General features: G+C 46.2%; 1 protein-coding gene across 2 annotated transcripts in view; it reads left to right on the top strand.

Moving 5' to 3' along the window:
* Positions 1 to 25,226, top strand: part of SGMS2 (sphingomyelin synthase 2) — a 107,164-nt gene that overhangs the window by 68,950 nt on the left and 12,988 nt on the right. For both annotated transcript variants that reach the window (XM_069743874.1, XM_069743875.1), the window contains one exon: positions 2,352 to 2,505. In XM_069743874.1, the coding sequence (XP_069599975.1) occupies positions 2,352 to 2,505 (154 nt within the window). The remainder of the gene's footprint in view (positions 1 to 2,351; positions 2,506 to 25,226) is intronic.

Here is a 25,226-nt window from a genome sequence, read left to right as displayed (position 1 = left end):
CGAGGGGACCCTCAAAGCACACAAAGACCTCCCCTTTTGCCCGATCATCCAACTTTATCTCATCCTTCTTACCCGTCTCCGTTTGAACCGACACTGACACCCCAGCTGCCTGGGCCGACGCGGCCGCCCCAGACCTCACTAATTCACCGGAGCCCCCTCCCCCGGCTGTACTAACAGGATCCACCAACCAAGCCCCAGCAGGTGACCCTCCCATATTACTTGCTGGCCCCGCGTCCAATCGCCTCAAAATATGCGACATACCTGCCAAAAGCTCTCTAACGCCAGGAAGCCCAGAACCAGCGTCCCCTACCCCCTCCACTAACCCCACCGTACCCGGCACCGAAATAGGAATAGACATGTACTCACGAGGCTGCGCAGGTGCTGTGTCCCCACCAGCCGTGTCTCCGGAATCCCGCTGTTCGCCATCTTCTGGATGTTCGCTCTCAGATCCGGGGTAGTCGCTGCCGCTGAATTGCCCCAGGCCCGCGCCCCTGGCCTCCACGTCACCAGGGGGGACCGAGACTGGCGATACACTCCTGTCGCTGGACCTCCTGGCGGATCTTGACCTGACGGCTGTTTGCAATCCACCTCGGCCTCCTGGCCTACTTGCCCGACCGGCACCTGCCCCACGACCAACGCGTCCCGGGCCCAGCTGAACCACCGATGCCAGCCTGCCCGTCGCCCTACTCTGTCGTCTCGTGCCGCTGCCAGGCCCACCTAGGGGAGGTGAGCCCGCCGCTGTCACCGCTGCTCCATGGCTCCCCCTCACTGCTGCCGTCGCTGGACTCCTGGCTCCTCCTGTTGTCGCCGCCGCTGACTGTGCTGTAAGTCTGCTGTTCCTGGCGCCGCTGGGGGGCGCCGCACTTCCCCTCGATCCCGGACTAGGCCGCACTACCTGTGCGGCCCTCACCGCTGACGTCGCTGTGCTCCCTTCTCCTCCTGACTCTGCCGCCGCTGCCCGCGCTGTGCTCCGGCTGCTTCTGGCACCGCTAGAGGGCGCCGCACCGCCGCTCGCTCCCGGACTAGGCCGCACTTCCGTTGCGGCCCTGGCTTCCGCTGCGGCCCTGGCATCGGGCCGTGCCTGGCTGGTCGCCGCTCCACGTCGCCGCCTCGCGCCGGCAGAGCCGCCGGGTGGATTCCTGCCGGAGGGGGGGACGGGCAGGATGGTCGCGCCGCGTCCCGCAGCCCCCGCAGGGTCCCCGGAGGGGCTCCGCGGCCTGCGCCTGCCGCGCGGTGACATGTCGGGGGACAATCTTTCTGGGGGCCGGGTTCTCCTGGTCCTGCTGCCCCGGCTCCCGCAGTCGCCCAGCAGCCTGGTGAGCTGCTCTTCCAGCCATCCATCGCTCCTGGACCTGGATTCCCTGCGCAGCTGCTCCACGAGGCTGTCTATGGAGGCCATGGTGAGTAGCTGCACACTTCTTCTCTCCTGATGATTCACCTCACAAGTGATCCTTCCCGCACTTCTCCAGCCCCTGCCTCCTTTCCCCACTAGGTCCACCCCTTATTCAAAAATTTCCACCAATCACCTATAAGATCCCTTTTTTTATTCAAAACTCTAAAACTCCCTTCTTGGCAACGCAGTCATGTGGGGGCTTTCATCCAGCTGCGCCCATTACAGCCCCCCTTCTAGAGAGTGGACTCGCTCACAATCCTGCCTAAGAACACTGCTGTGAATAAACAATGGTGTCTAAATATACTGCAAGAGCAACTTCTCCCAAAATTCTAGCAGCAATTTGGTGATGAACAATTCTTTTCTCCAGCACCATATCATAAGGCAAAAGTGATAACTAAGTGGTTCTGGGAACAAAACCTTGGCATTTTGGGTCCATAGCCAAGAAACTCCCCACATTAATCCCACTGAAAACTTGTGATCAGTCCTCATAAAGCAGATTGACAAATAATAACATTGAGATAAATTTCAAGCGCTGATTACACAAGAACAGGTTGTCCTCAGTCAGGATTTGGCCCAGCAAAAAGCCTTGAAAAATAAGGGTCAACTTTGTAAATATTAAATCTTTTCAGAAACATGATGCATTTGTCAATAAAGGTTTAACAATGTATAAATGCTGATAATTGTACTTCAGGAACCATACAAACTAAAATAACTAAAGACCTAAAAACACAACTGAAGCTGCAAACTTTCTGAAAACCAAAATTGTGTCCGTCTCAAAACTTTTGGCCACGGCTGAAGGTTGGTAAAATGATCTATTATATATGTGTTGATTTCTTCTCATCTGCTTTAATTGGTTATATAATAGACTACTGCTTGAGCCATATCGCTTTTCGTTACAGCTTTGTGTGGTCTGTAGACCTTTCCTTTATGATCTGACTTTTTTCTTTTTCGTTCTTAGTTGAATGGAGACTCCTATGCTAAATTACAAAGAATCATTCGATTAATAACAGGAGGAGGATTGACGATAACAGGATCTCACGTCTTATGTGGAGACTATCTGTATAGCGGTCATACTGTCATTCTCACGCTCACTTACCTATTCATCAAAGAGTGTAAGTTGTGGGCTTTACAATGGGTTATTCCCACCTACTGCAAGTCATTTATTTTAATTAAAAATAATTTTGATGTCTCAAAAGTCCAAAATTACTGTACGTCTATGTGAAGCCTAGGGAAATCTTAGGAGTTCGAGAATTTTAAATATACGCTTGCTATGAGAAGTCATGAATTAGCACTATATAATTACACCACATTTTTGCCATAAATTATACTAAATCTGTTGGACTCCAGTTGGTCAAACCATCTAACTCTAAAAGGGAGTCTGTCAGCAGTTTTTTGCTGTTTAGGCTACTTTCACACTAGCGTCGGAATCTCCCCGTCGCAATGCGTCGGGGAGAGATTCCGACGCTAGCGTTTAGCGCATTGCACAATGGAGGCAGCGGATGCATTTCTCCGGCGCATCCGCTGCCCCATTGTAAGGTGCGGGGAGGTGGGGGCGGAGTTCCGGCCGCACATACGCGGTCGGAAAAAGCGGTCCGTCAGGAGCAAAAAACGTTACATGTAGCGTTTTTTGCTCCTGACGGTCCGCAGAAGCACGACGCATCCGTCGCTCGACGGATGCGACGTGTGGCAATCCGTCGCAAATGCGTCGTCAATACAAGTCTATGGGGAAAAAACGCATCCTGCAAGCACTTTTGCAGGATGCGTTTTTTCTGCAAAACGACGCATTGTGACGGATTGCAGAAAACGCTAGTGTGAAAGTAGCCTTATTCTGTTTATTCTGAGAGCAGCATAACATAGAGCAGGAGAGCCTAAATCCAGTGATGTCATTTATTAGTCTCTGTATTGTAGATTCAATGCAGTTAGCATTTTATCAGCAGGAAGATAACAGTGCAGGACTTGGTCTCAGGGCAGCCCAGTCCAGCTAATCTGTGTAACCCCACCTCCATCACTCAGTAGCAGTATGTTCACATTGGTAGCTTCTTGTGTAAACCTTCCAGTTATGGCTGTGGGCCGGGTTTACACAGTTTTTAATAGTTTAACGCTTAGCTCTACTACATTTCCATCAGTTAAAATGAGGATTCTATGAAAATTACACCAAGCAGAATAGTTAGTGAAACATCCCTGGAATCAGGCTTTCTTGCCCTGTATTATGCTGTACTGAGATTATATAGCAAACATCTGCTGGCAGATTCAATTTAACCCCACCTAACCATTTTTCCCCACAAAAATTGGATTATAATGAACTGTCCTAAAGCCAAATTCCCCCTTAATAAGTCCCCCCTGGGACAGCGCAATGGACACATTGGGGCAGGTGTAATAGCTGAGCTATGGTGCACACATTAGCAGTCATGCCCTCCTGGTGCTAATGATTATGAGGCTGTAGTCATCACAGGAATGATTGTATCTGATTTCTTTCAAAATGCTATTTCTAAGAACCAGAACACCATTTATGTAGCATCCTGTACCATTAGATGAATATTAGCTTCCAAGCCAAGTCACTTATCAGTGCTATGAAATTCAGGATGTTAAATGAGGTAATAATTTCTTTTTATAGGCACATGTTCTTGAGAAGCTGGAGTGATGTCTTGATGATTAGATGATTTTTTTCTTTATTTCTTTATAAACAATTGCATCATCACTATATGTTAGCAAAGAGGCTTGGGACAACACCAACAGAAAGGCCCACATGTGCCAGGATGCACAGGCAAACGACACCACACCAAATCCAGAGTAAATGGCAAAAAAAAAGACAGTAGTGAAAGGTTGTGTCCTGTCCAGCCACAGGTAGTTGCTAAAGATAGGTAGAGTTAATGGTTGGGGCTAGGTCAGAGTGGGAGTAGGTAAAGTGAAGGGCCAGAGGGCGTTTCCGGTCAGGACGATGGGTTCTAGCCAGCAGCTAGAGCAGACCTTTGGCCTGAGTACTTAGCAGAGCCGCATGGATTGGGTTTCCCAAAAATGAGCGGAGAAAGAGATAACAGATAGCGAGATCCAGAGGGGAGACGAGGAAAAGCATTAGAAGGAGTGGGTGATTCTCTGGAGACTAGGTCTGGGGCAGGAAGTTTAGTAAGACTGAATGGAGCTATCAAACCGTCAAGTGACGAAGTAGCACCGAGAAGGAAAGCGGGGATGAAGCGAGAGTGCCTCGTGAGGTAGTTCCAAGGTGTTGGCAAGCAGAGAAGCTAAGTAATGACCATAGTGGCGCAAGTAGCTCCTCTAAGGGGAAAAGTTTGCAGACTTGTCAGTTGACGAATTTGACTGTCCCCTACTGGTTAGTGGTGCTATTGTTGGAGGCTAGGAGAAATCCCGAAGTGTTGTGCTGGCTGGAGGTGAATCCAGACAGAGGTTAACGGACAGAGAGCGGAGTGAGCTTAGAAAGGAACGGAATGCATATAAAGATGTGATATTGTTTTAAGAGAAAGATCCAGAAAGTGTTGTACCCGCGATCCACTGTACATACCCCTCCTCAAGCTCTTGGTTAGTAAAATACAGTTTGTTGTTGAGTGTAGAAATAACAGCAGCCGATAGCACATCAGATGATTTCAGGATGCACGCTCAAAACCCATTGACCCAATTGGATAGATGCTCACAAATAGAGGAAAAAACAAGCAGCATCCAGTCCAGGTGAAAAAAGTAGAAATTCTTTATTCTGCCATCAAAGTCATACAACGTTTCGACCAAACATGGTCTTTATCTTGCTTGATAAAGACAATGTTTTGTCGAAGTGTTGTATGGCTTTGATGGCAGAATAAAGAATTTCTACTTTTTTCACCTGGACTGGATGCTGCTTGTTTTTTTCTCAGTTTGTACTTGAGTGGCGGTCTTCATTATTAAACACCTGGTCCTAGCCAGCCAAAGTCACCAGCATCATGCGGTCTGCAAGGTGCAGTGCCCCTTTTAGTTACAGCCTACACACCCAGCTGCAGGAAAATGGGGGTCCTGGTGTTCCAGGACATAGTAAAGCCCACACGGCTACTGCTCTGTGTCACGTTACATGTATTCCATGGAAATCCAATAAAATCTACCTGGAGTCATGGAATGCTGGCGAACCACTTATTTTATTGGAGTGCAGTATTTAGAGTCTAACAGCTTTTATTTCCCGCTTCTACATTTGGATGGTATACTGTAAACTCAAAGGGGGTTGTCCAATAGAGATGAGCGAATATTTTGTTTGGATTACGATCACCTTATTTTCAATATTTGCCGAACATAGCCGAATGCCATTGGAGTCAATGGGAGTACAGATGCGCAAATATGTTCGGAAACAATCGTCAAGCATAACTTCGTCACAAATATGGTACGCATATGGCAAATTCGAATTCGGCAATCGTTTCCCTAACATATTCGCTGATCTCTATTGTCCACCTTTTTGAAGACATTTTTTTTCTCTAAATGCGTGTATTTAGTTTTATCAATTATTTTAGCAATTGGATGTCATTAAAAAAATTTGTGCTTTTTATAGCATCTATGTTGCACTGCCTTTTGTTGACAGCAGAATTCATTCACTGAGAAATCATCAGTCTTCAGGCTATAATGGAATAACTGGAAGTAAGGTGTATATACGGTAACTTTAATCTGTCTTTTTCTGCCAAACAATGCTACATTTTTAATGAAAGCCAATTGCAAAAATCATTTTTAGCTTGAAAATTGCAGAAAAAAAATTTGTCCCCAAAGGTAGAAAACTTCCTTTAATTGGTGTATTAGTAGACCCTTCTGCACTATTATGTTGGTGCCGACTAAAAAGATTAGGTGTTTTGCAAACAACAAGCCATGGATAACAAAGGAATTGAAGCATTTGCTCAACAGGAAAAAAAGCATTTAAACTAGGTGACAAAGAGGAAATTAAAATGATACAGCATGAATTGAAACATAAAATAAAGAAGGCCCAGGAAGCCTTCAGAATTAAACTTGAAAATAAACTGTCCCACAATAATACCAGGGAGGTCAGGAATGAAATTACTGACTGGGCTTAAGCTGAGGCCTGAAAATCATGGTGGAAATCTAGACAAGGCTAATGAGATGAATGAGTATTTCAACAGGTTTAGTAGTACATGTGTACCGCCAACTGATAGTGGATGGGAATTGGGTGCAAATTCTGCAACATCGATATTGGAGGATGAGCATCCGAAAATGATGTGAGGAGGCAGTTTAAGTCGCTTAACATTGGTAAAGCTGCAGGACCTGATGGACTCAGCTCACGTATCCTTAAAGTTTGTGCAGACCAGCTGTGTACTGTCTTTACACGCCTATTTAATGGAAGTATACATACACAGAGGGTACCTGTGTTATGGAAAACTTCCTGTCTGGTGCCGGTACCCAAGACTTCTTCTCCTGCAACCCTAAATGACTATCGTCCTGTAGCCTTAACCCCTTCCCGACCTTTGACGCCACGTAGGCATCATGAAAGTCGGTGCCAATCCGACCCATGACGCCTATGTGGCGTCATGGAAAGATCGCGTCCCTGCAGGCCGGGTGAAAGGGTTAACTCCCATTTCACCCGATCTGCAGGGACAGGGGGAGTGGTAGTTTAGCCCAGGGGGGGTGGCTTCACCCCCTGTGGCTACGATCGCTCTGATTGGCTGTTGAAAGTGAAACTGCCAATCAGAGCGATTTGTAATATTTCACCTATTATAACTGGTGAAATATTACAATCCAGCCAAGGCCGATGCTGCAATATCATCGGCCATGGCTGGAAACACTAATGTGCCCCCACCCCACCCCACCGATCGCCCCCCCAGCCCTCCGATCTGGCCGGTACACTGCTCCGGCTCCCCTCCGTCCTGTGCTTCGGCTCCCCCCGTGCTTTTGTCCGCTCCCCCCGTGCTCCAATCACCCTCCCCGTGCTCCAATCACCCCCCCTGCACTCCGATCCACCCCCCACCGTGCTCCGTTCCACCCCCCCGTGCTCCGATCCACCCCCCCATGCTCCGATCCCCCCCCCCCCCCCGTGCTCCACCCCACCCCATCATACTTACCGATCCTGCCAGGGTCCGTCCGTCTTCTCCCCGGGCGCCGCCATCTTCCAAAATGGCGGGTGCATTCGTTCCATAGTGCATTTTGATCACTGAGATAGATTATATCTCAGTGATCAAAATAAAAAAAATAATAAATGACAACCCCCCCCCCCCCCCTTTGTCACCCCCATAGGTAGGGACAATAAAAAATAAAGATTTTTTTTTTTTTCCCACTAATGTTAGAATAGGGTTAGGGGTAGGGTTACGGTTAGGGGTAGGGTTAGGGCTAGGGTTAGGGTTTCGGTATGTGCACACGTATTCTGGTCCTCTGCAGATTTTTCCGCTGCGGATTTGATAAATCCGCAGTGCTAAACCGCTGCGTATTTATGGCGGATTTACCGCGTTTTTTCTGCGCATTTCACTGCGGTTTTACAACTGCGATTTTCTATTTGAGCAGTTGTAAAACCGCTGCGGAATCCGCACAAAGAAGTGACATGCTGCGGAATGTAAACCGCTGCGTTTCCGTGCAGTTTTTCCGCAGCATGTGTACAGCGATTTTTGTTTGCCATAGGTTTACATTGAACTGTAAACTCATGGGAAACTGTTGCGGATCCGCAGCGTTTTCCGCAGCGTGTGCACATACCTTTAGAATTAGGCTATGTTCACACGGTGCGGACTGGCCGCTGCGGATTCACAGCAGTGTTCCATCAGGTTTACAGTTCCATGTAAACATATCGAAACCAAATCCGCTGTGCCCATGGTGCGGAAAATACCGCGCGGAAACGCTGCGTTGTATTTTCCGCAGCATGTCAATTCTTTGTGCGGATTCCGCAGCGTTTTACACCTGTTCCTCAATAGGAATCCGCAGGTGAAATCTGCACAAAAAATACTGGAAATCCGCGGAAAATTCGCAGGTAAAACGCAGTGCCTTTTACCCGCGGATTTTTCAAAAATGATGCTGAAAAATCTCACACGAATCCGCAACGTGGGCACATAGCCTTAGGGTTATGGTTGGAATTGGGGTTGTGGTTAGGGGTGTGATTAGGGTTATGGCTACAGTTGGGATTAGAGTTAGGGGTGTGTTGGGGTTAGTGTTGGAGGTAGAATTGAGGGGTTTCCACTGTTTAGGCACATCAGGGGTCTCCAAACGCAACATGGCGCCACCATTGATTCCAGCCAATCTCGTATTCAAAAAGTCAAATGGTGCTCCCTCACTTCCGAGCCCCGACGTGTGCCCAAACAGTGGTTTACCCCCACATATGGGGTACCAGCATACTCAGGATAAACTGCGCAACAATTACTGGGGTCCAATTTCTCCTGTTACCCTTGTGAAAATAAAAAAATGCTTGCTAAAACATCATTTTTGAGGAAAGAAAAATGATTTTTTATTTTCACGGCTCTGCGTTGTAAACGTCTGTGAAGCACTTGGGGGTTCAAAGTGCTCACCACATATCTAGATAAGTTCCTTGGGGGGTCAAGTTTCTAAAATGGGGTCACTTGTGGGGGGTTTCTACTGTTTAGGCACACCAGGGGCTCTGCAAACGCAACGTGACGCCCGCAGACCATTCCATCAAAGTCTGCATTTCAAAAGTCACTACTTCCCTTCTGAGCCCCGACGTGTGCCCAAACAGTGGTTTACCTCCACACATGGGGTATCAGCGTACTCAGGAGACACTGGACAACAACTTTTGGGGTCCAATTTCTCCTGTAACCCTTGGGAAAATAAAAAATTCTGGGCTAAATAATTATTTTTGAGGAAAGAAAACGTATTTATTATTTTCACGGCTCTGCATTATAAACTTCTATGAAGCACTTGGGGGTTCAAAGTGCTCACCACACATCTAGATAAGTTCCTTTCGGGGTCTAGTTTCCAAAATGGGGTCACTTGTGGGGGGTTTCTACTGTTTAGCCACATCAGGGGCTCTGCAAACGCAACGTGACGCCCGCAGAGCATTCCATCAAAGTCTGCATTTCAAAACGTCACTACTTCACTTCCGAGCCCCGACATGTGCCCAAACAGTGGTTTACCCCCACATTTGGGGTATCAGCGTACTCAGGAGAAACTGGACAACAACTTTTGGGGTCAAATTTCTCCTGTTACCCTTGGGAAAATAAAAAATTGCAGGCTAAAAGATCATTTTAGAGAAAATAATTTTTTATTTTTATTTTCATGGCTCTGCGTTATAAACTTCTGTGAAGCACTTGGGGGTTCAAAGTCCTCACCACACATCTAGATTAGTTCCTTTGGTGGACTAGTTTCCAAAATGGGGTCATTTGTGGGGGATCTCCAATGTTTAGGCACACAGGGGCTCTCCAAACGTGACATGGTGTCCGCTAATGATTGGAGCTAATTTTCCATTTAAAAAGCCAAATGGCGTGCCTTCCCTTCCGAGCCCTGCCGTGCGCCCAAACAGTGGTTTACCCCCACATATGGGGTATCAGCGTACTCAGGACAAACTGGACAACAACATTTATGGTCCAATTTCTCCTATTACCCTTGGCAAAATAGGAAATTCCAGGCTAAAAAATCATTTTTGAGGAAAGAAAAATTATTTTTTATTTTCATGGCTCTGCGTTATAAACTTCTGTGAAGCACCTGGGGGTTTAAAGTGCTCAATATGCATCTAGATAAGTTCCTTGGGGGGTCTAGTTTCCAAAATGGGGTCACTTGTGGGGAAGCTCCAATGTTTAGGCACACAGGGGCTCTCCAAACCCAACATGGTGTCCGCTAACAATTGGAGCTAATTTTCCATTCAAAAAGTCAAATGGCGCGCCTTCCCTTCCTTGCCCTGCCGAGTGCCCAAACAGTGGTTTACCCCCACATATGAGGTATCGGCGTACTCGGGAGAAATTGCCCAACAAATTTTATGATCCATTTTATCCTATTGCCCATGTGAAAATGAAAAAATTGAGGCGAAAAGAATTTTTTTGTGAAAAAAAAGTACTTTTTCATTTTTACAGATCAATTTGTGAAGCACCTGAGGGTTCAAAGTGCTCACTATGCATCTAGATAAGTTCCTTGGGGTGTCTAGTTTCCAAAATGGGGTCACTTGTGGGGGAGCTCCTATTTTTAGGCACACGGGGGCTCTCCAAACGTGACATGGTGTCCGCTAAAGAGTGGAGCCAATTTTTGATTCAAAAAGTCAAGTGGCGCTCCTTCCTTTCCAAGCCCTGCCGTGCGCCCAAACAGTGGTTTACCCCCACATATGAGGTATCAGCGTACTCCGGACAAATTGGACAACAACTTTCGTGGTTCAGTTTCTCCTTTTACCATTGGGAAAATAAAAAAAATTGTTGCTAAAAGATAATTTTTGTGACTAAAAAGTTAAATGTTCATTTTTTCCTTCCATGTTGCTTCTGCTGCTGTGAAGCACCTGAAGGGTTAATAAACTTCTTGAATGTGGTTTTGTGCACCTTGAGGGGTGCAGTTTTTAGAATGGTGTCACTTTTGGGTATTTTCAGCCATATAGACCCCTCAAACTGACTTCAAATGTGAGGTGGTCCCTAAAAAAAATGGTTTTGTAAATTTCATTGTAAAAATGAGAAATCGCTGGTCAAATTTTAACCCTTATAACTTCCTAGCAAAAAAAAATGTTGTTTCCAAAATTGTGCTGATGTAAAGTAAACATGTGGGAAATGTTATTTATTAACTATTTTGTGTCACATATCTCTCTGGTTTAACAGAATAAAAATTCAAACTGTGAAAATTGCGAAATTTTCAAATTTTTCGCCAAATTTCCGTTTTTATCACAAATAAACGCAGAATTTATTGACCTAAATTTACCACTAACATGAAGCCCAATATGTCACGAAAAAACAATCTCAGAACCGCTAGGATCCGTTGAAGCGTTCCTGAGTTATTACCTCATAAAGGGACACTGGTCAGAATTGCAAAAAACGGCAAGGTCTTTAAGGTCAAAATAGGCTGGGTCATGAAGGGGTTAACATCTCATGCTATGAAGACCTTGGAAAGATTAGTGCTTGCTCACTTAAGACCAAGGGTCAATGCTTTTATCGATCCCCTTCAGTTTGCCTACCGACATAGATTGGGGGTGGATGATGCTATTCTTTCTCTGTTACATAGGGTACATTCATTTCTGGAGACCGACGGTACCATGGTGCAAGCGATGTTCTTCGATTTCTCGAGTGCATTTAACTCCCTGCAGCCACTTTTACTACACTAAAAGATGACTGATATGAAGGTTGAGGAAGGGATGAGAAATTGGATAACGGACTACCTATCAGATCGTAGCCAGGCCTTTCCCCGGGAAGGAACAACCACGGGAAGGGCAGCATCCTATGAAGGAAAGCCACCTATGCCAAGCATGGTATCCATCCACAGACAGCTGTTTCGGGGTTTTTGCCCCTCATCAGTGTGGAGTAGGAATCTGGCTATTAGGAGCAGTGCCTAGTAAAAAGGCTATAAAGGCACAGATGATTGGCCTCGGGGAGACCAAAACATCCAACACCGCGGAGACACCACCTCGTGTTTCTCAACGCAGTGATTCCAGAACACTGCCCCCATCCCTAATGGGAAATATGCAGATGCATGTAAAGAAGCTGCGGAGACACCATCACGTGTTTCTCGACGCAAGCAGTGAATAGCCAGGCCTTTCCCCGGGAAGGAACAACCACGGGAAGGGCAGCATCCTATGAAGGAAAGCCACCTATGCCAAGCATGGTATCCATCCACAGACAGCTGTTTCAGGGTTTTTGCCCCTCATCAGTGTGGAGTAGGAATCTGGCTATTAGGAGCAGTGCCTAGTAAAAAGGCTATAAAGGCACAGATGATTGGCCTCGGGGAGACCAAAACATCCAACACCGCGGAGACACCACCACGTGTTTCTCAACGCAGTGATTCCAGAACACTGCCCCCATCCCTTACAGGAAATATGCAGATGCATGTAAAGAAGCTGCGGAGACACCATCACGTGTTTCTCGACGCAAGCAGTGAATAGCCAGGCCTTTCCCCGGGAAGGAACAACCACGGGAAGGGCAGCATCCTATGAAGGAAAGCCACCTATGCCAAGCATGGTATCCATCCACAGACAGCTGTTTCGGGGTTTTTGCCCCTCATCAGTGTGGAGTAGGAATCTGGCTATTAGGAGCAGTGCCTAGTAAAAAGGCTATAAAGGCACAGATGATTGGCCTCGGGGAGACCAAAACATCCAACACCGCGGAGACACCACCTCGTGTTTCTCAACGCAGTGATTCCAGAACACTGCCCCCATCCCTTATGGGAAATATGCAGATGCATGTAAAGAAGCTGCGGAGACACCATCACGTGTTTCTCGACGCAAGCAGTGGATGGATACCATGCTTGGCATAGGTGGCTTTCCTTCATAGGATGCTGCCCTTCCCGTGGTTGTTCCTTCCCGGGGAAAGGCCTGGCTATTCACTGCTTGCGTCGAGAAACACGTGATGGTATCTCCGCAGCTTCTTTACATGCATCTGCATATTTCCCATAAGGGATGGGGGCAGTGTTCTGGAATCGCTGCGTTGAGAAACACGTGGTGGTGTCTCCGCGGTGTTGGATGTTTTGGTCTCCCCGAGGCCAATCATCTGTGCCTTTATACCTATCAGATCGGCCACAGTTTGTACAGATGGGAGCAGCTGTGTCAAGCAGATTATTGAGCAGTGTAGGTGCCCCCCCAGGGAACGGTGCTTGCGCCCTTTCTATTCACACTGTATACTTCAGACTTTCAGTATAAATCTGAACTTTGCCACCTTCAAAAATTTTCGGATGACTCTGTGGTTGTGGGATGCATTAGGGGAGATCAGGGGGATGAGGAATACAGAAGGGTGGTGTCGAATTTCGTGGATTGGTGCAATGGTAACTATCTACAACTAAATGTTAAGAAAACTAAGGAGTTGGTGGCTAACTATAGCAGGATAAAGATGGAATGCTTACCGATCACTATTGCTGGTCAGGAGGTAGAGCAGGTGGAGAGTTACAAATATTTGGGGGTCCATTTGGATAGCAAACTGGATTGGAGATGCCACTCTGAGTTTGTCTACAAGAAGGGGATGAGCAGATTGTATTTCCTAAGGAAACTGAGGTCTTTTAATGTGTGTAGCAAAATGTTAGAAATGTTCTACCAGTCGGTGGTGGCAAGTACCATCTTTTTTGCAATCACGTGCTGGGGTAGTAGTGTGCAGGCCTCTGATGCTAATAGGCTGAATAAGATTATTAAGAAGGCAAGTTCTGCTGTGGGCTGCAAGCTGGACTCTTTTGGGGAGGTAGTGGAGAAAAGAACTCTGAAAAAGTGTTTGGAAATTATGAACAATAATGCACATCCATTATATGAGCTATTCATGAGACAGAAGAGCACCTTTAGTAACCGGCTAATACTTCTGAGGTGTAAGAAGGAAAAATATAGGAAATCGTTTGTGCCAACTGCTATGGGAATGTACAATAATAACATTGGGGTTAAACCACCAAGGTGAATGTCTACTTATTTCTCTACATTTCAGTTCACTTGTTGTGTATGTCCTATTCTAATGTATAATGTTCTTCTGTCAACTCCACTGTCATGTCAACTATGTAATTCCTTTACGATTTTTATGATTTAAGTTGTGCTGCTGTGATACCATAATTTCCCACGGGATCAATAAAGTGTATCGTATCGTTTCGTAGACCCAGATAGATTGACAGGTTTGTAATATTGATGACTTTGATCCATTTCAAAACCTAAAGTTTATGGTGCATAGACACTATAATAGAAATGTCTAGCCAGACTTCTTTGGCAGCAATGTTTGCATTTTCTTCTTATTTGGGGACTGTTTCCCTCGGGCTTTTTGTAGTCAGTGAGATTTTTCTACATGTGTTGGAGTCAGTGAGGCCCCAATATATATGAGAAACCTATAGAAGAAACCTTTATATCCCTATAGAACAAAACTGGGTCCGGATGCGTGTGATGACTGGGCCATAGAACATAATGGTGACAGCAGAGCATGTACTCTGCCATGCATCATTTTCAGGAGTGTACTCCTACAGGAAGTGGACACTCAGATGTAGTAGACTGCATCTGGGTGTCCACCTCTTGTAGTCATACACTCCCAAAAAAAGTGCATGGCAGTGCTACCGTTCACTCTATCACCATTTTAAGTCTGTGGCCCCATTGACCCTGTTTTGCAGGGGAACTTCTGATGTATGCCCCGAAGGGGACACAGAAAGCAATGTGAAAGCACTCTTAGCCAGAAATAAATTCAGTGCTCCATAGATGTTTGGCACAGTTTGAAGCATTCTTATATACACAGGCCATGTTTGTCAAGCCTGGTGTTGCAAGTGCTGTGCTTTCGTATCCCCCTTTTATAACGCACTCAGCACTTTTTTGTGACCTTCCTTTCTTTGAAGTTTGAGAGACCTCAACTGGAAAATGTTGCCCGGGTAGGATACGGGCACCTTCAGTTTCAGATATGCTGGAACCCGCTCCTTCCTGACTTCAAAATATTAGGGTAATCACTACCTCCTGGAACTGAAAGAATGTACCATTCTGGGCTGCACATCGTGATAGCACGAAAAAGTTGTACAATGCCATCTGCACAATTTGCATGGTCAGATTCTTGTACCACACCTTAGCTTTTTACATGGAATTGTAGGGCTGGAGTAATTGATCAGAGAGATTAATTCTCTGGTTTGTGGACCAAACTGTTGTGGACCAGTCGGTTTTGTGGACCAGGCGGTTTTGTGGACATCTGTTGAGGAACCTCATACAACAGTGGGAGTGCTGCCATCACAAATGTATGATGGTCAAGAAAAGGACATCCCTCTTGTACTTGGCCACCAGCATGTTTTCGCTACATTAGGTTCTTCTTTCACTCTTTCTGAGCAGCTACCCAAGCAGCAGGCTTCGGTAGCTCTGGCAGAGAAGGATTTGAAGAGAGGGACGCTGGTGTAAAAGTGATCTACGTAGAGGTGATAACCTTGATCCAGCAGTGGGATGCACCAAATCCCACACAATTTTTCTACTCACTCGCAGGACAGGGGGGCATTCAGGGGGCTCTATTCCGGATGTCCTTCCCTTCATAAACTCTAAATCTATATATGTACCCTGAGGTACTCACATAGCTTGTAGAGTTTGATACCATACCTGGCCTCTTACTGGGCAGGTATTGCCAGAATTTGAGCCTCATGTTGAACTGTATTAGTGGCTTATCCACTCCGATGTCCCTTTGGGTAATGTACACCTCAGCAAACTTGTTGCTGAATTGATCAATGTCCGGCCAAACTTTGAAAAATCGGTCAAAGTTGGGGTCATCTCAGGGAGGACATTGTGCATTATAGTTGCAATGCAAAAATTCTTGGATTGCCTCAATGCGTTTACAGCTCATAGCCATGCTTAACACCGGAGTGTTGTATAAAATGTCAACATTCCAGTATTTCCGAAGTTCTCTCTTCTTCACTAACGCCATGTAAAGGAGAAGGCCCCAAAACTTCATAATTTCTACTAGGTCTACAGGGGTCCAGTTAGAAAATGATGAAGTGAGGTTTTGGTCCAAAAATTGTCTGGCTCACTATGAGGTTTACAAAAATCCTCAGAGAAAAAAACTTTGACAAAGTTGATTTTTGTGAGGCCGGTACGTGTCAAATTTGATTTCTGATTGTGTCACAAAATCAAGGATCTGTAGCTCATATTCTTCAGGAGCTTACGTCCATACTGGGTTACGAATGGTGGGCACTGGTACATTTTCTGTCCTGGAGTATCTGTGTGGTGTGGCTGTTTTGTATCACTTGAGGAGGAGGAAAAATAAAGGAAGGCATCCTCTCCCTTGACTGTCTGTGTCGGTGGAAAGGAAGGTGTATGCCTCCTTGGTTGAATACTGTGATGGGGATGAGCGAGACATTTTTTCGTGTGTGTGTATCAAATTTTATTCAGGTGTGCGAGTGTTTGGTGTAAAACTTGATGTCAGTTTAATTTCTAACCCTGACTATGTTCAGTATAAAATACTGTAGCAGACACTGATAAATATAGTATACGTTTACAGTCCCTAATATAGTCATATCAACTAATCTAAATTATTTTTATTTGATAGTTTTTTTCATACAAAATGCATGTGATTTGAGCTCGACGGCAAAAGGGAGCATGGGTGCTTACCAGTGATGTGCGTCAGTACTATCAAGTACTGATCAGCGCTCGGTGGCGGGAAGGGGGTGGCAAGGAGAAGGGGAAAGGAGTAAGTGAGGTGGATTAGGAAAAAGTAGGGGACAGGAACAGAGAAGGAACGTCTTTCTTCTTACAGGTTTTTCAACTGCAGTGATGGCAAAGGCTAAAATAGTATGTAGCACCATAAGTCCCAGCAGATCCGACAGGAGAATATCAGAATGACCGCCCTGCACTTCTTCATCTCAGCTTGGAGACATTACAGGGGGGAGGGTCATTCTGATATTCTGCTGTCAGATCTCAATGCAGGGTCAAATTGAGTCTCTCTCTGCTCACTGATTGGTCATTGTTCGATCGCTCCAGTCAGCACTGGGACTAGTGATGCTGCCATTGCTGAGCTCCAGCCTATAATTGGTTCTGTTATATCACCAATCATAGCTTGACCTCAGTGTTTCAGGCAGTTTCATTATACATGCGTATAGGGGGGGACATATGGACAGGGCCTGTATATCGCTTACCCTGCCAGCCGATGTCAGAGCCACTAGTAAATTGGTCTTATGTGTGAGGAACTTGTCAGATAAATCCTGTAAGGGCTCAAAAGGGTCTTTAGTTAGCACCTCTAGTACTAGATTTAGATCCTATGGTGGAATTTTTGGGACTATAACCGGTGTCGACCTACCACAGGATTTTCTAAATCATGACACCCTTCTACTGTATTTGCTGCCAGATTGCACTTATATAGGGTGCCCAAGGCCGATACCAGTATCTTGAGGGTGTTAGTTGCTAACCCCAGCTCCAGTCCTGATTGCAGGAACTCTATAATGGATCCCACTGGAGCCCTATCCTTCAAGAGGCTGCCCTGAAAATTCCAGAAATGTTTTCCATGTCCTGCCATAAATCTTTGATGTTATTGATTTCCTACTTTTTAATAGGGTGGAAACTAACCTTGGAGAGAAACCTTTCTGACTCAGTAAAGCCCTCTCAAAATCCATGTTGCTAGATGTAAGCCCTTCACATCAGTGGCACACTGGCCCCTGTGTTGGAAGGTTTGGAATCTCCAGCAGGATCCATGGATCTGACAATGACATTAGAAGGGAAAACCATTGTTTCATTGGCCAAAACGGAGCAATGAGAATCACCCATGCCTGATCCTCGCTGATCTTCCTCACAACTGTTGGGATCATCACTATTGGAAGGAATGCATGGGCAATTCTGAATTTTCAGGGAATCTGAAGAGCATCCACCACAAATGTTTTTTTTCCTTGGGTTTAACGAACAGAAGTTCCTCACTTTCCTGTTGTGTAGTCTGGCAAATAGATCTATCTCCGGCTGCCTCATACATGAACTATCTGGGAATTTATGGGAAATATGTATAATAATAAAATAATAAATAATTTAAAGACCATTCTTCCTGTTTATCTCTCACGGCTCAGGAAGTCTGCTTTTGTATTCTCTACTCCCCTTATGTGAAGTGCTGTAAGGGACAACAGATGTTTTTCTGCTATCTGGAGTAATTATCTGCTGCCATCATTTAGGGTACCGTCACACAGTGGCATTTTGATCGCTACGATGACACGATTCGTGACGTTCCAGCGATATATCCGTGACGTTCCAGCGATCTCGCTGTGTCTGACACGCTCCTGCGATCAGGGACCCCGTTGAGAATCGTACGTCGTAGCAGATCGTTTGAAACTTTCTTTCGTCGTCTAGTGTCCCGCTGTGGCGGCATGATTGCATGGTGTAACAAAGGTGTGCACGATATTGTATATGATGTGCGCATAGTAACCAACAGATTCTACATCGCACATACGTCATGAAATTATCGCTCCAGCGTCGTACATTGTAAAGTGTGACAGCAGTCTACGACGCTGGAGCAATATTGTTACGATGCTGGAGCATCACGGATCGTGCCGTCGTAGCGATCAAAATGCCACTGTGTGACGGTACCCTAAGGTATGGGACCTTGTTCCCCCTAGGTGGTTGATATAAGCCAGGGTTGCTCGTTTGTCCGACATCGCGACCCAAGATAAACGGAAGAAAATCTCTTAAAGCCCTTTCCACAGCCCACAGCTCTTTCAGGTTTGATCCATGGCTTCATTCTAGAGAAGATTAGGTCCCCTAAACTGCATGATTCCCCAGGTGTGCCCCCCAACTAGTGTTGCTTGCGTCTGTTGTGATTGTCCTGTACAGTTAACTAGTGATGAGCGAGTATACTCATTGCTCAGGTTTTCCCGAGCATGTTCGGGTGATCTCTGAGTATTTGTTAGTTCTCGGAGATTTAGTTTTCGTCACCTCAGCTGCATGATTTAGGGCTGCTGCCTGCATACATGTGGGGGTTGCTAGGGAATCCTTACATGTATTCAGCCTGTCTAGCAGCAGTAAATCATGCAGCTGCGTGGACGAAAACTAAATCTCCGAGCACTAACAAATACTCGGAGACCACCCGAGTGTGCTCAGGAAAACCCGAGCAACGAGCATACTCACTCATCATTATTCTTAACCACTGAACCCCCCATGACAAGTTTTCCCTGTCCCCCAAGAAAGGGAATCCCTGACTGCCATAGAAAGATGTATCCTTCCTTCTATATTATTATTATTTATTATTATAGCGCCATTTATTCCATGGCGCTTTAAATGTGAGGAGGGGTACACATAATAAAAACAAGTACAATAATCTTGAACAATACAAGTCACAACTGGTACGGGAGGAGAGAGGACCCTTCCCGCGATGGCTCACAATCTGCAAGGGATGGGTGAGGATACAGTAGGTGAGGGTAGAGCTGGTCGTGCAGCGGTTTGGTCGATCGGTGGTTACTGCAGGTTGTAGGCTTGTTGGAAGAGGTGGGTCTTCAGGTTCTTTTTGAAGGTTTCGATGGTAGGCGAGAGTCTGATGTGTTGTGGTAGAGTGTTCCAGAGTAGGGGTGATGCGTGAGAGAAATCTTGTATGCGATTGTGGGAGGAGGAGATAAGAGGGGAGTAGAGAAGGAGATCTTGTGAGGATCGGAGGTTGCGTGCAGGATTGTATCGGGAGACGAGGTCACACATGTATGGAGGAGACAGGTTGTGGATGGCTTTGTATGTCATGGTTAGGCTTTTCTACTGGAGTCTCTGGGTAATGGGGAGCCAGTGAAGTGATTGACAGAGGGGAGAGGCCGGGGAATAGCGGGGGGACAGATGGATTAGTCGGGCAGCAGAGTTTAGAATAGATTGGAGGGGTGCGAGAGTGTTAGAGGAGAGGCCACAGAGCAGGAGGTTACAGTAGTCGAGGCGGGAGATGATGAGGGCATGGACTAGGGTTTTGCAGATTCTTGGTTTAGGAATGTACGGATCCTTGAAATATTTTTGAGTTAAAGGCGGCAGGAAGTGGAAAGGGCTTGGATATCTGCTTTGAAGGAGAGATCAGTGTCATGGATCACCCCAAGACAGCGAGCTTGTGGGACTGAGAAGAGTGGGCCGTTTACTGTAATGGATAGGTCCGTTGGGGGGATCGCGTGAGATGGGGGAAAGACGATGAATTCTGTTTTGTCCATATTAAGTTTTAGAAAACTAGCAGAGAAGAAGGATGAAATAGCGGACAGACAATGAGGGATTCTGGTTAGTAGGGTGGTGATATCTGGTCCAGAGATGTAAATCTGTGTGTTGTCAGCATAGAGATGATACTGAAAGTAGTGAGATTCTCTATGAGCTGTCCCAGGCCAAAGGTGTAGATAGAGAAGAGCAGGGGCCCTAGAACTGAATCTTGCGGGACTCCGACAGATAGGGGGCGAGGTGAGGAGGTGGTGTGTGTGGGAGACGCTGAATGTCCAGTCAATTAGGTATGATGAGATCCAGGATACGGCCAAGTCTGTGATGCCAAGGGATGAGAGGGTCCGCAGCAACAGGGAATGGTCCACTGTGTCAAAGGCAGAGGACAGGTCCAGGAGGAGGAGGATAGAGTAGTGTCGCTTGCTCTTGGCGGTTAATAGGTCATTGGTGACTTTAGTTAAGGCAGTCCAATATTCAATGAACAGTGCTCCACTCTGGTGTAGAAATCAAGCATGCTTGATAAAGACCAAGTGTTGGACCAAGTGTTGGTCGAAACGTTGCTGCTGTATCATGGCTAAATAAAGCACTTTTTGGAGATTTCTACACCCGAGTGGAGCGCTGTTCATTGAATATTGGACTGCCTTAACTGGACATGGAACTGACGCCTCAATAGAGTGAGCGCTGTCAGCCCCTTTGTACTTAGTTAAGGCAGTGTCAGTGGAGTGGTATGACCGGAAGCCTGATTGTAAGCGGTCGAAGAGGAAGCAGTTAGATAGACGGGAGGACAGTTCAAGATGGACGTGTTGTTCCAGTAGTTTTGAGGCATAGGGGAGAAGTGATATAGGGTGATAGCTAGATAAAGATGATGGGTCAAGAGAGGGCTTTTTGAGGATAGGTGTGATTGAGGCATGTTTAAAGCTTAAGGGGAAAACAGTTGTTAGTGATAGGTTGAAGAGATGGGTTGGGGTTGGGATGAAGACTGTGGCGAGGTTTGGGATGAAGTGGGATGGGATCGGGTCAAGTGCACAGGTGGTGAGATGTGATCTTGAGAGTAGAGTGGAGAGTCAATCTTCTGTAATGGCGGAGAAGTTGTGAGGTGGACGGCTGGGTAGTTGGGAGGAAGGGCTCTGGGGGTTGTCCACTAAAACTGTCTCTGTTCTCAATCTTCTGCTTGAAAAATGAGGCAAAGTCTTCAGCTGAGATGAGTGGGGAGGGAGGAGGTGCTGGGGGACGGAGGAGAGAATTGAAGGTGTTGAATAACTGTTTAGGGTTGTGAGACAGGGAGGATGTGAGAGATGAGAAGTAGGTTTGTTTTGCTGTGGCCAGTGTGGTCTTGAAAGTAGTAGTAAATGTCCTCTTAATGACTTTAGTGCAGACAGAATTTCCCACTGGAGCTGCCTAAGGTGGAATTGGGCCCTGCCGGGAGGCAGGATGTCAGGGATCCTAGCAAAGACATTGCTCTTCTAAAGGTTATCCTTGGATAATCTATTGCTAACAGTGCCAGATTCATTGTTGTTTTTATTTTGTCCTCTGGTAAGAGACAGACTTGGCGTTCGGAGTTCAAGACCAGGTCTAGGAAGGATTGTATACTTTCTGGTGTTAGTCTCAACTTGAGGGCATTCACCATCTAGTCGAGCTCCTCCAGGACCACTGTTACATCCCTCAGCTGCTCTGCACAGTGGTGTTCTGATCTTCCTACTATAAAAAAGTCGTCCAGGTAAGGGACGATAACGAAGTTCCAAGTTCGAAGGCAGGCTATTACCTCTGATATTACTTTGGTGAAAACTCTCGGAGCTACTGACAGCCCGAACAGAAGAGCTATGTACTGGTAATGCGTGACCTGTCCCTGGACATACAGAGCCACCCTCACAAACTTTTGATGGTCCGGATGGATTGGGATGTGATAATACGCATCCCTGAAATCGATGACTGACATGAAAGAATTGTGGTATAACAACTTTATAGCTGTGTTCACCAATTTCATCTTGAAGGAGCAATTTTACTATCCATCGGTTCAGTTTCCTCAGATTGATAATAGTTCTGAAGGAACCATCCGTTTTTTTTTTTATCAAAAAGAAAGGGGAATAAATCCCTTCCTTTTTCTTCCTCCGGCATCTCGCACAGAACCTGGTTTTTCTAACCGTCCCATGATCTCTGTTTCCAAAGCAAGTTGTTCTTTTGGTGACTTCTTGAGGGGTGTTATTATGAACATCAAACGAGGCAGACGGGCAAAGTCTATCTTCAAACCATCCTTCACAATACTCAAGACCAGCAACTGGGGAAGATGTTCAGCCAGTCAGGGAGAAAGAGGGAGAACCTTCCCCTTACCGCTGACTTGACATCATTTGGAGGTCTTTTTGGAAGATGTAGAGGGCCTGCCGAAAATAAACCCGGACTCCTTTCTGTCCTTGAACTTCCACTTCCTTTCCGTCTCCCGGGAGACGACCCCTATTAAATTTTCTCCTCGAAAGGAAGGTTTTCTAGCCTCCGCAGGGAATCCAAGAGATCTCTTCTTTTTATCACCAGCTTTTTCCAAGATGTCATCTAATTTCTGTCCAAATAGAAATTGGTCATGGAATGGAGCAAAGTTTATTTTTTGACTGAAGAGCCCTCAAACATCCCTTAAGCCATAAGGCCCGTCTGGTCGCATTTGATAGGCCCGCTGACCTAGCAGCTAGTCTCACCGAGTCTGCAGAAGTGTCCGCAAGAAAATCTGCCGCTCTGTGTAACAGAAATGTATTGGCAAGAATTCTATCTCTTGGTCTCTTGTTTTGTCTTTAAGCTGTGCTTCGATTTGTTGCAGCCAGAACATAAGGGAGCGGGCAGTACAGGTTCCAGCTATTGTCGGCTTCAGACCCCCAGCAGCTGCCTCCCAGGTGTGCTTTTTTGGGCAGAGCCAATCTCTCAAGATTTAGCCACAGCTCCATCAATCTTAGGGACTTTATGCCAGATCTCGGAGTCCTTTTCCTCAAAGGGGTATCTCCTCTTTGAGAATGAGGGCAAGGTACCAGACCTTTGTACCTTTTGTACTCCTTAATTCTGAGCTCTTGTCTTTCTGTTAACTGTAAAGGTGCGCCTTTTTCTTTCTTCCAACCCTCCAAACATTATATCCTTCAGGGACTTGGATGTTCTCTCCTCCTTCAGGCCCATTGTCGACCTAACAGCTCTGGCTAGCCTATCCGTATCCTCAGCAGGAAAATATGGCCAGCCCCCTATATAACTGTCTGATGAGGATGTGGATTAACTATGATATTCTCCCTCCGACTGGAGAAACATCAGACTCCATAGCGACCCCCTTAGCTCTTTTCTTCCTCTTCTTTAACAGGGTCTTTAAAGAACCTTCCGCCTCAGCCTTGATCACAGACTTAAGGCTTGCGGCAAAGTCAGGGGTCTCATCCATGATAGTTTTCTGGATGCAGTCTGAGCAGAGACACTTCTGCCATTACACTGTCAGCAATGTCTTACATAGAGCACACTCTCTCTATTTTTCTTCTTTGTGAGAGCCTTCCTAGGCCCCTAGTGATTTAGGCAAGAAAAATGGCTATATTAAAAAAGGTGTAATTCACGTAGATCACTCACCACCCGCTGTCACATCAGGGTTAGCAGATTCGTAGGCTGATTAGGGGTGCATACAACGTCCCTCCAGGATACCGAGGAGTCCTGCGACCTTCCACTCCTCTGACTGCGATTACTGCCACGTGAGCCAATATGCAAATGCTGGTGAACGGGCAAAGGTAGTTGTGCATGCTGCTGCTACGATACTCACAAACTTTTGCGCATGTAGGCCTTGATTCATCAAGACTTGGTTTTATTTTTTTTTTTACTCCAGCCTTGATGGACAGTGCACTGAAGTAAGATTAACTAAATTCATTAGGAGGTTTGGGCCTCTTAATGAATTTGTATGTTTCAGCTGGTGTGCCGCTGCCAAAAATGTTACTCCAGTCCTGTCCTGATCCATATAATTATGCAAAATTATGATGAATTTGTGGGAAGCACTTGAAAACATCCATCCAATGTAGCTCTGCCTACTTGCCAAAAATTGGGTAGAGCTGGCCAGTGCGAGAGTAAATTTGATAAGTCGCAAAATTTGGGGCTAACCATGAGTTTGCCACACTTTAAGAAGTTTTATGTCAGAATTCTGGTGAAAACCGTTTCATGAATTGGCCCCCCTTCATGTGTGCTTGACTTCTTTGTGATACAAAGCAACTATTCTGTTAGGGAAATAAATTCACAAGTGACCATAGTTTATTTCCTATGATGCTGTAGACAGTGTACTGGGGTGGTCTCTCGCAGAATACAGCGGGCCAAGGACAAAGAATACATCCAGATAATTTGTCAACTACAACGGAACCGGAGTACCCCGACAACTCAAGAAAGAACAGTTGCATTTCGCACACACCTAGCCTGGGTCAGCTAATACCCTTGCGCTGCACAACTGATAGCCCCAGAATAATCTAACGTTACACTATAATTTGCCTACCTGTAGTCCTGCCTAATGGGGCAACCGAGAGTTACCCAGGAGCAAGGGTGTTTAGATGGGTGCAAGAGGCGGCCCCTGCAGTGGTGCAGTGCAGAGATTCACCAACTTAACAATTCTGATTACAATTGTTAGGCTCGCTGTACACAAGCTCCCCCCTAATATGGTGAGTATCTAGCTCTGGTTCCCACAGTCCTACAGGTAAACAATGTCTCTGAGAATCTGTTACACCAAACTCTCTCTAAAGTCTGCGTGCAAGCTTCCATCGGGATCCCTGTGTTGGGGCCTGAGCCTTTTTCTGATGTAGCTCATAGTCCGTTCACCTGTTAGCTGGAGAGCTGAGGAGTGGATCCTGGACCTGTGACCTCGAGTGTCGTTTCAACCCGATCAGTTAGAGGGGTGCCCTCCACTTCACAGCAGATGCCTTGGGTGGAATCCAACTCTGCATCCAACCGTAGTCATCCCCCCAAAGTAATTCTTCCTTACAAACAGTAGTTACACAAACAGGTCTACTTTTCTCCAGTACTCTGATCCGCTTCTAGACCACAGTGAAGTCTCAGCTTCCAGGATCACAGTGGATTGAACTCTGTCCTCTCACTTCTTTCCATAAACATGATGTCTGTTGCAGAGTCTATTCAAGGGGCAACAGTGACCTCTGGTGGGCGGAGTCCAATATTACAATAATGTGTACTCATTACCATCTCACAATGCAGTGC

Source organism: Ranitomeya imitator, chromosome 1 (assembly GCF_032444005.1).
Source record: "Ranitomeya imitator isolate aRanImi1 chromosome 1, aRanImi1.pri, whole genome shotgun sequence".
NCBI lineage: Eukaryota > Metazoa > Chordata > Amphibia > Anura > Dendrobatidae > Ranitomeya > Ranitomeya imitator.
Note: the sequence above shows the minus strand (reverse complement) of the source record. Positions and strands in the feature narration are given on the sequence as shown.